At 40.0% G+C, this 11,767-nt stretch overlaps 1 protein-coding gene across 3 annotated transcripts in view; it reads left to right on the plus strand.

The window, feature by feature from the left end:
• Window positions 1–11,767, plus strand: part of BACH1 (BTB domain and CNC homolog 1) — a 57,698-nt gene that overhangs the window by 31,348 nt on the left and 14,583 nt on the right. For all 3 annotated transcript variants that reach the window (XM_019528795.1, XM_019528791.1, XM_019528794.1), the window contains one exon: window positions 1,800–2,006. In XM_019528795.1, coding sequence (XP_019384340.1) covers window positions 1,800–2,006 — 207 coding nt within the window. The remainder of the gene's footprint in view (window positions 1–1,799; window positions 2,007–11,767) is intronic.

Consider the following 11,767-nt stretch of genomic DNA (forward strand, 5'->3'; position numbering starts at 1 on the left):
ATAAACTTATAGGTCGCCATCAGATCACCCCTGAGCCTGCACTTTTCCAGGCTAAAGAGCCCCATGGCTCTCAGCCTGTTGTCGTAAGGTCTGTTTTCCTGACCTCTTATCATGCGTGCGGCTCTCCTCTGGACTCTCTCAAGCTTCTCCCCATCCTTTTTGAATTGTGGAGCCCAAAACTGGACACGCTACTCCAGCTGCGGCCTCACCAAAACAGAGGACAATTGGAGAATGATGTCCCGGGATTTGCTTGAGAAACTGGCTTAGAAAAGCTCAGAATTATGTTGCATACCAGTGAAATAAACATGCAAGATGAGGTAGATATGTCAGTATAAGGACTGGTTAACATTTTTCAGTGGAACAGCTTTCATCATTAAGTTCAGTCAGAAAATAGGACAGTGACATTTTCTATGAAATTTGATAGGGAAAGGTTAGACCAAGTCAGAATGGTTCAATATTAGTTTAATATACTAAATTTTAATGGAACTCAAAATAGTTCAACAGATTAAGATAGAAAATTTCTAGAATATTTTTTCTATGGGAAAACTTCAAAAATGTCTTTCCTGTTTTGAAACGGGGAGGAGAAAAACTTGGAATTTCCAGTTTCTAGGATTCCTGTTCTCTGTGTGTGTGTGTATTTTTATTGCTCTTATACTATAAATCATCCCTGTAGCTTGGGTTATGATTGTTAATATCTCGGGTTTTTGTGGAGCAATTGAACGTTCCTGTAGTTTTCTCCCCACTTCTTTTGTTTCCTTTCCCCAATTCTCCTGCTACTTTGTTGTCATGGATGCTGTAACGTGGCATCCAGCTAAAGGTGAAATAGATAATCCAGTCCCACAAGCTGTACAGAAAGTTACTCAGTTCTGTTAGATTTTTAGATATTGGCATGCTTAAATGTTTTGTCTTTCAAGATTTGAGACCAAATTTAAATTCCAGAGTAAGTGGGGAAAACTTCTTTTGGAAATAAGTGGGACACGTAAGACAGCTTCAAGGCTGGTTTTGGCTCATTCTTTTAAACTCTTACTAAAGTAAATAGCATCATCCCTGGGAGTAGCATTTCATATATAGCTTTAGATAGATGTTGGTGTCACCAGCAGTTCTAGAAACATTGAAAGGATTGCTTTTATGAAAGGAGAAAATGTGAAATATCTTTTTTTTTAAGTCTGCATATGTACTCAAAATGGCTTAGTGGCCATAAATAGGGTGACTTTAAAAAAAACAGCTGTTTTCTTTTTTTAAAAAAAGGTGGTTTTCAATGTTAAACAAGCAAATGTATAAGGCATGTACAAATAAGGGCAGGCTCAGTTTTGTATCCAAAGTGCTAGGCAGCCTAATTATAGAGGTTTCAACCATTTTCCCTGAACAATAGATATGTAAATGTCTCTAGACGCATGACACCTGCATGTGTGGTATGTGTAAAATATACATATGCATAATATGTATATTAATAGTTGGAAAAGAGCTTCAGATCATATTAGTGGTGCCTGCCCAAGGGCTTATCCACTATTAACACTTGTTTCTACACAGGATTTAAGAACTAAAATTGTTCTGTGCACTTGTAAATAATCTTTTGAAAACAATAAACGTATGTAGTGTTTAAATTACATTATCTTGAAATTTCTGGATTATGTATAGTTAAATGAATGTAAGATAGCACTTGCTTCCTTTATGGAAGACTAAGATATGTTTTACTGCTGTTGTGTGTTCATAATTATTTTAAGAAACCACGTAAAATATTTTAAAATCCTGGTACTATTATTTCCCTTTTGGTTCAAAATTCTGTCTTTATACTGTAGGTAAAACTGCCATTTAATGCACAAAGGATCATTTCACTTTCTCGAAATGACTTCCAGTCATTTCTGAAAATGCACAAATTGACCCCTGAACAGCTGGATTGCATCCATGATATCCGAAGACGAAGCAAAAATAGAATTGCAGCGCAGAGATGTCGTAAGAGAAAGCTTGACTGCATCCAGAATCTTGAATCTGAAATTGAAAAACTGGTATGTACCTCCTTATTTTTTCTTCTTCTTTTGTTTCCCTGCTCATTCTCTCACACTTGGAAAGGGTTATATGCTACTTAAGAGTTAGTTGTAGTGCCCTAACTGCATGGTATCACTTCGTAAAAACAGACAACTTTTGGGTTTGCAAACTGCTTCCTGAGTTGTTAGTGACATGCATGTTTGCCATGGAGGCAGTGGCAGGAGCAAGGAAGTGTGGTGAGTCTTAAGAAGCTGACCTTTACTAAAGAGAGCAGAAATGGAGTAAGAAGTTAGTAAATCCAGGATTATACAGATTTCCTCACTAATGCTACTGCTTTTTTCCTTTGCATCTCCTGGGATAATCTGAAAGCTGCTAGTTGGGAAGTGTTGATACAGTGGCTGCTCTTAGATTAGTGCATGGCTCTGCCCTTGTTTCCCGGAGGAAGTAAAATTCTTTTTCTCAATGTGGAGAAGCAGTCTATGTGACAGTAGTTCTTTTCTTTTCCTCTTCAGTTTTTGACTTTAAAACATCAACTAGAAATATATGGCAATAATGTTAAATGATCCAAAAACTATTTAAAGGAAAATGCCATTGGAATTTAATCATTATATATAATTTGTAGGGCTTGGTTTAGAACAAATATATGCAACAAACTTGCAGTGTTTAAGCACCCCACCTTTGTAACAGGTATTGATCCTAGGCAAGTGATTTGTTTTACTGGTTAAATACAGGGGGTCTCAAATGCGTTCATATTGTTGTAGCAGTATGATACGTAATGAGTGTCTACATGTCAGAGGAAGATATTTTGAATACCTACAGTACTGTGTACTGTAAGCTATGCTGTTTTCTATCTAAGGAAACAAAAATCAGCATTTTTTTTTATTAACCTGTGTATATGTCCAAAGTGCAACTTTTTCATAAGGCTTCCTTTACGAGGTAGGTGTGAAGGGGGTATAGAGGGAGGAATCAAAATCAAAATATGGGTTCAAACTTCCATGAGGGAGTGGTAATAGTAGTCCCACTTGGGAAACTTTTTGAATTGAGCATTGTTACCCATGTATTAACTGTTTCTGTTCCCTTTTGTTCCTCAATCTAAATCCCACAAAGCTGTTAATTAAACTAAACATCTTGTTTAGAATAGTGTAAGAAAGGCAGGCACTTTCAACTATGTTTAGTAAGTAGGCAGTTGCAGATTTTTTTTATCCATACTGTCACTGCAAGTCAATATAGAACTGATTTTAGGTACAGAGCTAGAATACATTTGCCTTCCTATTAATTTGTCATCTGAAATATTAAAAATATTTCTGGGGGACATGAGAACATCACACATGGTCAGTAAGTAACTGCAAAAAGATCTTTTTTGGGGACAATTAGAGGGACATTTAATATTTAAAGGTATTTTTAAATGCATATAACAAACAAGAGGATTTTGATTCAGTGTTACTTTGGTTATAGTCTCCCTTAAAATTGTGCATGTATTACCAAACTAGTAGGGTATAAATTGACCAATAAGATCTATAGATTTTGTTGTGGTAGGCAACTCATTGCCATAAGCGCTGACAGTGTGCTTCAGGTAGAGGTGGTCTGCCTACATTGGAAAAGTCGTGTTGCAAATCTGGCAAGTAGTGCATGTAGCAGCCATACTGGAATCCAAGATGCCTGTTGTGAATTCACATCTTAGTTAATATTTTGGCCCCACTTGGGTTAGAAAATTAATTCCTATGATGAAACCAATGTTATATGAACTGAAGAGATAAGTCATATAATTTCTTTTGTGGTAGCCATATTGGATTCCAAGATGGCTGATGTATTAGTATGTATGTAGCAACTCAATATAATTTATAAAACCTAGTAAACAACACTTTAATACTGAAACTTCACAAATCCTATCACTATAAATTTTATCACAGATCTACAGTACTGAAAACATGGTAACTCAGGCTAGCCTACTTGTCCGAGTTATTGAATAAAATTACTTTTTTAAAAATTTCAGAATGGAAATATGTCAGATATTAATAATGCATAACTCAGTGGCAATGAAACATGGACATATGTTCAGCTCAGGGCATTAGGAAAATATAATAGTCTGATCCAATGGTAATATAATGGTATCTGTAACATTCAAACAATGGTAATTGCAGTTTTTCAGACTTCTTCATCACTTGAATCCGTTTCTGAATCTCTGTAGTTATTATACAGTTTGCAGCACGCTGTTGCATACCACTGTTTCGTACCACTGGGAGTGCATTGCACATTAACCTGTCGCACGAGCATGTTGGTCCCTAGTATTTTGTCTTGCACTTGCAACTTATTATCCAAAGGTGGTTTAAGCGTGTTTATAATAGCAACATGACAGTCATGTTCAGCTTGCCAACCACACTGGTAAAGTGATGGCAATATGGTGGATTAGGGTCAAGTACACTTCACCAAATGAGACTTTAATAATTGGCTCTATGTTATGCATTTGTGTGAATGTATCCACAAGCTTAACCCAGCATGTTTTGGCATTAGCTTTTTGCCCCCTGATTACAGGTAAACCAAATCCTGACATATTCACTATACTTCTTGTCTAGATTCTCATCTTGCACATGACTTTCAGCTTGCACATGACCTAAGTCATCATTGTCATCTTCCAAAATCAATGTATCCAGTGCTAAAAGGCTGTTGGGAATGAACTCATTTTTGGGTTTTCCTTTTATTCAAGTTGCTGTGTTCCTTCATACTGACTATAACTTTCAAATCTGCTTTGATCTTGAGAGCAGCATAGTACGTGTATCGTGTGTCTGAAAACTCGTTTCTGAACTGCAGGCAAATGGCTGCTTCCTCATTTATATGCAAAGTTCCAGCTGCTTGTTTGGCTTTACTAGTTGTCACAGTTTGAAAGACAGTAGCGGAAGATTTGCATTTCTTTAGTGCTGAAACTGAATGGCTTTCTTGTAGTAGGTTTGAAGTTCTTGCTTCAGTGTGGTCAAAGGGCATTTACCACCACCATCTTCTAAATCACAATATCTTTCAAGTGTATCTTACAGACTGTGTACACATTTTCCCATGCAAACCCAGCATTTCGTTTAGCAATCATTTGATACTGTGTTCTCGCTTCACAGTAGAGAAGAAGAATATCTTTTTGCACAGTCTCCACATGTGAATGGGAATGAGAGAGATCTTGCTTCTATTGTTCCTTCTGCCTGCATTCAGGATGGTAATGTGCCTCAGTGGCTCTTAGATCTTTGACACCAGTTTGACAGCGCAACACTTCTTTTTTCTCTGCCAGCTTGTATATTGCATTGCCTGATTCAGACAACAACACATGACACGGACTTTTACTAGAATGTTTCTGGCAGAATATGTACATGCTCCAGGGAACTGGAGTAGATGATCTGCTTGATGTCCTAGTGGGTTCTTCACTTGATGTTGTCGCTAGGGTTTCCGTTTCATCTTCTATCTTGTGCAGTTTTCTTAAGTCCTTTGTGTGTAAAAGAACTGTAGCAAGAATGGTGCCATCTGAGACCTTTTGAAGGTTGTATCACAGGATCAATGCAACGCAGTAGTCTGTCAAGAATACTGTCTTAAGTGCTGAATTTAGCAATTGTTCACGAGTACTTTGTTTTATTCATGGAGTTCCTTTAGCTAATTGTTGACTGCAAACCTACTTCAAGACATATGATGCATCTTGTAGATTCCAAGTCGCACCTCTCATGCTTTGCTAGACTCAGTGATACTATTGGCCCAGTTGTAACATTTGCTTAAGGGCAATAAAGGCAGGTCTCTTGTCAGCAGTCTTTATCGGAGGTTTTTGCATTGAGGTAGTCTGAAGCAGAACAGAGTTGATGTAACAATTTTGCAGACCTTTTGGGTATCTAATAATGATCAAAACTCTATTTGCTGCAGCCATCGTGGAATCCAGTTTAGCTATCACAATGAGAATATTACAGTTGATCTTCTTGATTCATACAATATTAGCTTTGTCATTTGGAATTAATTTTCTGGCCCTAGTGGGGGCTGAAATATTGACCAAAACATGAAATCATGGCAGTCACCTTGGATTCCAGTATGGCAGGTATACACACTACTTCCCAAATTGGCAATATGACTTTTCTGACATGGGTAGATCACCTGTACCTGAAACGCACTGTCGCCACTTCTGGCAATGAGTTGCCTTTAGCCTTCTTTTTTACCCTACTGCACTGCATTGGAGTGTGGAAAATTGAAAAGCTGCTATGTATTTCCCTCTTTTAATATAGGTGATGGTTTAAGTTCTCCAGTTTGGGGCACTAATGCCAAATTGATTAAAGATCCATATTCTCTAACTGCTATTTCATGTGCCTAGTTCTTTCTGTAGAAAATTTCAGCATCAAGCAATCTAAATTTTTGTTTACAGATGTGGCAACTTCCATTACCATATCCTTGTTCCCATTTGGTACTGAGCCACTATTTTATTTTTACATCCATGTCCTTTTTCAAAAAGCAGATATGACTTTCTTCTGAAGAGCAGCCTATTTACCTATTTAATGCCCTATCCCTCCTGTCCAGTGGGTCCTGACTGGTCTACTATAGATTCAGAACAATAAGTGCTAGGTTATGAAGATAATCTGTACCGTACAGTTTTTTTTCTCAAGAGTTACAATATGATAATTTTCTGCAGTGGAGGAAATTTAATCTGAGCTACCTTTTTTTTATTTTTTGGAATGTGGGTTTTCATCCCATTCTGGATCACAGCTCTGAATGGATTTTCAGCTTTTTAAAAAGTAACCAAAGTGGTATTTTTTTTATTTAAATATCAACAGTTCTGTTGCCCAGACTTGTTTGTACTGCTAGAAAACGGAAAATACCTTTTAGTTTTGTTCAAGTAGTAGTTGGAGTTATGGATCACTGGAAGGGATTTTTTTCTTTCATGGGTTCCTACCTAACCGGCTTCTCCCAAGAGTGATTTGGAAAGTGAACGAGATGCATCCAAACTCACCTTTTAATAGTTTCATCCTTGCAGAAGCAAACTTTTGATCTCTAGATCTTCAGTCTTTCTATGAAGCCACCAAAAACATTCTCTTTAGATTTTGGGTCTGTCTCAAGATAACAAGCAGCCTACACTGAAATCTTTTCATTACATCTAACTTTGTGGAAGCTTGGAGGGCAGCATCTGCAAAGATAACATGTTTGGGGTAACTTTTGTAATTGCTGTAAGCAGCAGAGAAGACTTGGCAAGAGATGTTTTTTATTTTCAGCTGAAAGAAGTACTTTAATATCATCGCTTTTCATTAGTCATTTTGGGATTTTTGCTACTGAACAGATTATTTCCTTGTTCTAGATTGCTGTATTTGACATGCATCCAAAATGTACCAATCAAAGTTGGCTTTTTCATTTCCATAGTAAGAATTTCTGAGACCTGTTGACTTGCCTTATGGGCCTTATGTCTAGTTCTGTTCACAAGGATAAACCCAAATAGAAAATCTATGGCTGCATGACTCCTGCCTGCATCTTTCTATGAAGATTGTTGCTTCTGGGCAATTTATTTAATCTGTAAGAGTACATGTCCCCTAATGGAAATGTGTCCTTGTGATCATTTGGAAGGATAAAGTTTCCATGAGACCACATCTGAGAGTTCTTTCTATGCACTTTCCTGTTTTCCTTCCAAGCCTCTTGCAAGAAAAATGGAAAGAACTATATACTCTGAATATGTATAACATTCTCCTTGTATATTATCATGGTAGAATTAGTCACTTCAGGAAGTTGAAGTTTGTTTTTATGGTGCACACTAGAAGAAATGAAGGTGAATCCATATCAACTCAAATACCCAGTTCAGGCATCATAGTGTATTGTATCAACCTGTTATCCTGCAAAACCAGCCCTTGGAAATGCATATGTTGATTCAACAAATTTCTATTTAAGGAAGTTACACAAGTGATGTCTGAAATCACAACCTGATCATCTGTAAATTCTCAAAGCGCTAAGCACTTGTAATCTTCAAGGTGAAGTTTGACAGCTTTGTATTGAAGTAAATGACTTCATTTTTGTCTCCTTTTTCCCACCTTCTGGTAGTGCTACTTCTTGGGAGTTTCTAGGAGAACAAAATTATGTATAAATATTCCAAGGAAAAAAAACAAAACTATAGACTAACTGTGCTTTGAGGGTGTTTACCTTTTTTCCGTATTCTGTGACACCATTTTCTGTACCTGTTGTTTAACATGCCTCATGTCATGAGCTCATCAGATGTTATTGACTTGGCTCTGTTTTTCACTGGAAGCACCAATATATGCTTTTATGGGCATTTACTAGAAAACCCTCTGATGTCCTAGATGTACACTGAACAATAATAGAGTAGGTTTAAGATGGATAGCCTACATAATTATCACTGAATATTAGTACCTTTTCCCTCTTCCAAACATTTTTCTTGCAAGCAAGATTTATATTATGTGAAATGTAACCTGCCAGAGACTTCAGCTTTGTTTCTTCCGGTATATTTAGTCATACATCTCTGTGAGCTGCCTTCCTTTTAAAGTGGCAAGTATTACACCCAGCCGACAATCAAGAACAGGCAGCGTGTTTGCATCTGTGTAACTGTGTTGACTTTTCTTCTACACCACTGTAAATTACACTGTGATCTGGAGTGAACCATAGGAAGCTATCTGGGAGTAGCTGCATACAGTTGGCACTAGTATAGTGCTTTGTCACTGTGTGACAATGAGCAGGTATTGCCTTGGATAAAACTATATGTATAACATACCAGATTACTTTATCCCCCACAGTTTCTACACATGTAACTACACATCAGATTTGTGTGCATTACACCTGTGAAAGGTATACATTTTCTATCTGCTGCTTGTTTTTAACCAGTGAAATCATGTTGTTTCAGTCCTCCATTTTTAAAAAGTCAAATTTGTGAAGTCAAAAATTAGAAAACACTAGAATTTTAGTTTGGCATTCTGTATATATGCATTGTGATAGTTGTCTAATTGCATGGGAATATATTACATTTCCTACAGGACCTCTGCTATATTCAGTGCACAGGATGATTTCTGCTTAATTGGCAATTCAGTTTTTTCATCCTCGTTGGCCTGGATCCAGATGTGCAGACACACGTGGTTTGTGGTGTTGCCTCAGCACAGGAGATAGCTAGCTGCTGCTGAGGCACCCTGTGCCCCAGCTGGTTCCCACCTGCTGCAAAGCACATGGGCAGGGGTGTGCACTGTGGCACAAAGTAGCAGCACAAATTTGTGCTGCTGCAAAGGCACTCCCCTGCTTGTGTGGACCCGGCCATTGAATGTGTGTAATATACCTTATTTACTGATCACCATTCAAAATCTACTCTATTTATACTGGAACAAGTATAGTGAAGGGCTAAAATGGTTACTGAAATTGAGTAAAGATCACAGGAACTTGGTTTTGTGAAATGAAAGTTGAGAGAGGATATGGTTATTTATATGAAGGTTGAGAGGATATAAATATATTCACGGTGAATATCAGAAGGAATGGAGCAATTAAAGTTCATAGTGTGATCATGTTAAAGATTTGTATCATAATTCATGTGAACAAGGAAGAGAAAATAAGGTTGCCTAGGCAACCTTAATTCTGCCACTTGCTAATTTCTGTGTGCTTCAACTTGCTACCTAAATGTCAGTTTATTTTTAAGTAGACTGAAAAAGCAGATGTTTAGCAGCACCTTAAAATCCATTGCTCATATCTCTGCCATTTGAACTAGTAGAAGCATGGCATTAGTATAGGGGTGGGTAATTATCTGGAGTAGAGGGCTACTTAAGGAATTTTGGTAAGCTGTTGCCGACTGAGTCAGTACCTGTTTCCTCCACAAGAACTTGCCAAAACTCTCTAAATGCCTGAGCCAACCTGTCACCACCTGGTAATCCCCAGGGTCTCCATTGAGACCAGCTTGGGACCTGTGTGGGCAGGGGTGCTCTTGGCTAGGTGGATGGGATGGGGCCATGGGCAGGTGGGGAGCAGTGTCTGGGAGTGGGAGGTACAGGACTGGGATTGGGATTATGAGGTGATTATAGTGTGGAGCCAGGGCAGAGCTGTGATCCACTGCCTGTATCCCCCTCCCTGTGGAACTGGTGCCCGTAACAGGGACTTATGGGCAGTGGGTCGTGGCTCTGCTCCAGGCCCCAGTCCCGTGCTGTCAACACCCTGCAATCCTGATCCTAGCCCTGGCCGTGCCTATCTGTCCTACTGCTGGATGCCACTCCCTCCCACCAGCAGCCCCATCCCATTTGCCTGGCCAAGTGCATCCTTACGGCATGGGACCCAGGCTGGTCTCTGTGGAGACTCCACTCATCCATTCTGTCTGGCAACCCTGGAACAGACACCGGGGGCCAGGTCTGGTGGCAGCAGTGGAGACTGGCATGGTAGCTGGAAAGAGCCACTGCTGTGGGGGCCAGTGGGAAGCGAGTGTGGCTGCCATGGCACCCCAATCCTGCTGCACACCTGAGGGTGGTGAGACTGGCCACATGCGCCACAGCTAGGGCTGCCCCTTGCATCTGGGCCAGGTAGGACCGGGGGACGCTCCACAGACCAAGTAAAATACCCTTGGTGGACTGGATCCATCCTGTGGGCGGTATTTTGCCCACCCCTGCATTGGTAGGTAGTCCTCTACTCTGTGGATGGTGCTAAAAGGATGAGGATGCTTTGCCAGTGAGTTCACAGATTGATGATAGGTGAGAAGTAATGAGACTAGATTTGTGGGTTGTATTCCAGGCTGTAGAAGGGAATGTGGGCTAGTGAAACAGACTCCCTTCTACTTATTCTCTGGTTGGATATGGTTGTTCCATTTGTACTAAGAGAAAAGCCTTTCTCCCAGCACAAAAAGAAAACATACAGATGTTCAAGATACTTCTTGTGGAAGAGGACTGGCTCTTCCACGAAAAGTTAGATCAAGTATCTTTTGAGGAAGGTGTTCCTCTTCCCAATCTAACTTGAACATCTACACACTTCTTTCACAAGAGAGGGAAGCCTACTATCCCACAGCCCTCTACTCCCCCTCCCTTTCTCCCAAAGGTTTGTAGCAGGAGGCAGGTGTGGGGCTGAAAATCCCTTAGGAGTGTTTTCTGCTCCCCTTCTTCCTGTCTCTCCCCTTCCCAAATCCCGCTTGGTGCATGCCTCTGTTTCCACTGGAAAGCAGGGTGAGGGGGACACACTTTTTTCCATGGCTGCAAGGCTGCCACGGGAGAATTGTTTCCTGCATGCCTCCAGCTGAAATTGTAGGTATGCAGGGATCAGCAGATAGCTGTGCTGTGGCTGCAGGACTGCCTGAACTCAAGCAGCCTTGCTGCCACAGGACATTCCCTGGGAGCTGGAGAAGGCTGTTCTGAAGCCTGGTTCCAGCCCCCACATCTTTTAAATGCATTCCCTGCTGCCTAGCTGGGTATAAGTGTGGGGATTGTAAAATTCTGGAGGCCAGGGAAGCTATTTGGCTCTTCGGTTATGGGCTTTAAATGCCAAATGTGCTGCCCAACTGGATGGCATATGGTGAATTTTTTTTAAAGCCAAAGAGCCCCAGGACCCATGATTGGAGAAGCTGTCCCTGGCCCTGCTTCCCTGTGCCTCTGACTTTTTTTTAAATTGCCACATGTTGAGGTGGTTTAAAAACAGGGAGACTGCCTATTGATAGCTACGTATGGGAGCGGGTACGTGGTCAAGTAATCGGATCCCCCAAGGTTGGGGGTGACTCAGGGAGCAGCCTTCTAGCTCGCTTGGTCAGCAGAGCCTGCCTGTATAGCTTTCCAACCAGGAAGCTGGAATGTATATGCAATCCAGTTTTTTTTTTTTTTTTTTTTTT

The sequence above is a fragment of the Crocodylus porosus genome, unplaced genomic scaffold, assembly GCF_001723895.1.
Source record: "Crocodylus porosus isolate Cpor-Errol unplaced genomic scaffold, CroPor_comp1, whole genome shotgun sequence".
Classification (NCBI taxonomy): Eukaryota; Metazoa; Chordata; order Crocodylia; family Crocodylidae; genus Crocodylus; species Crocodylus porosus.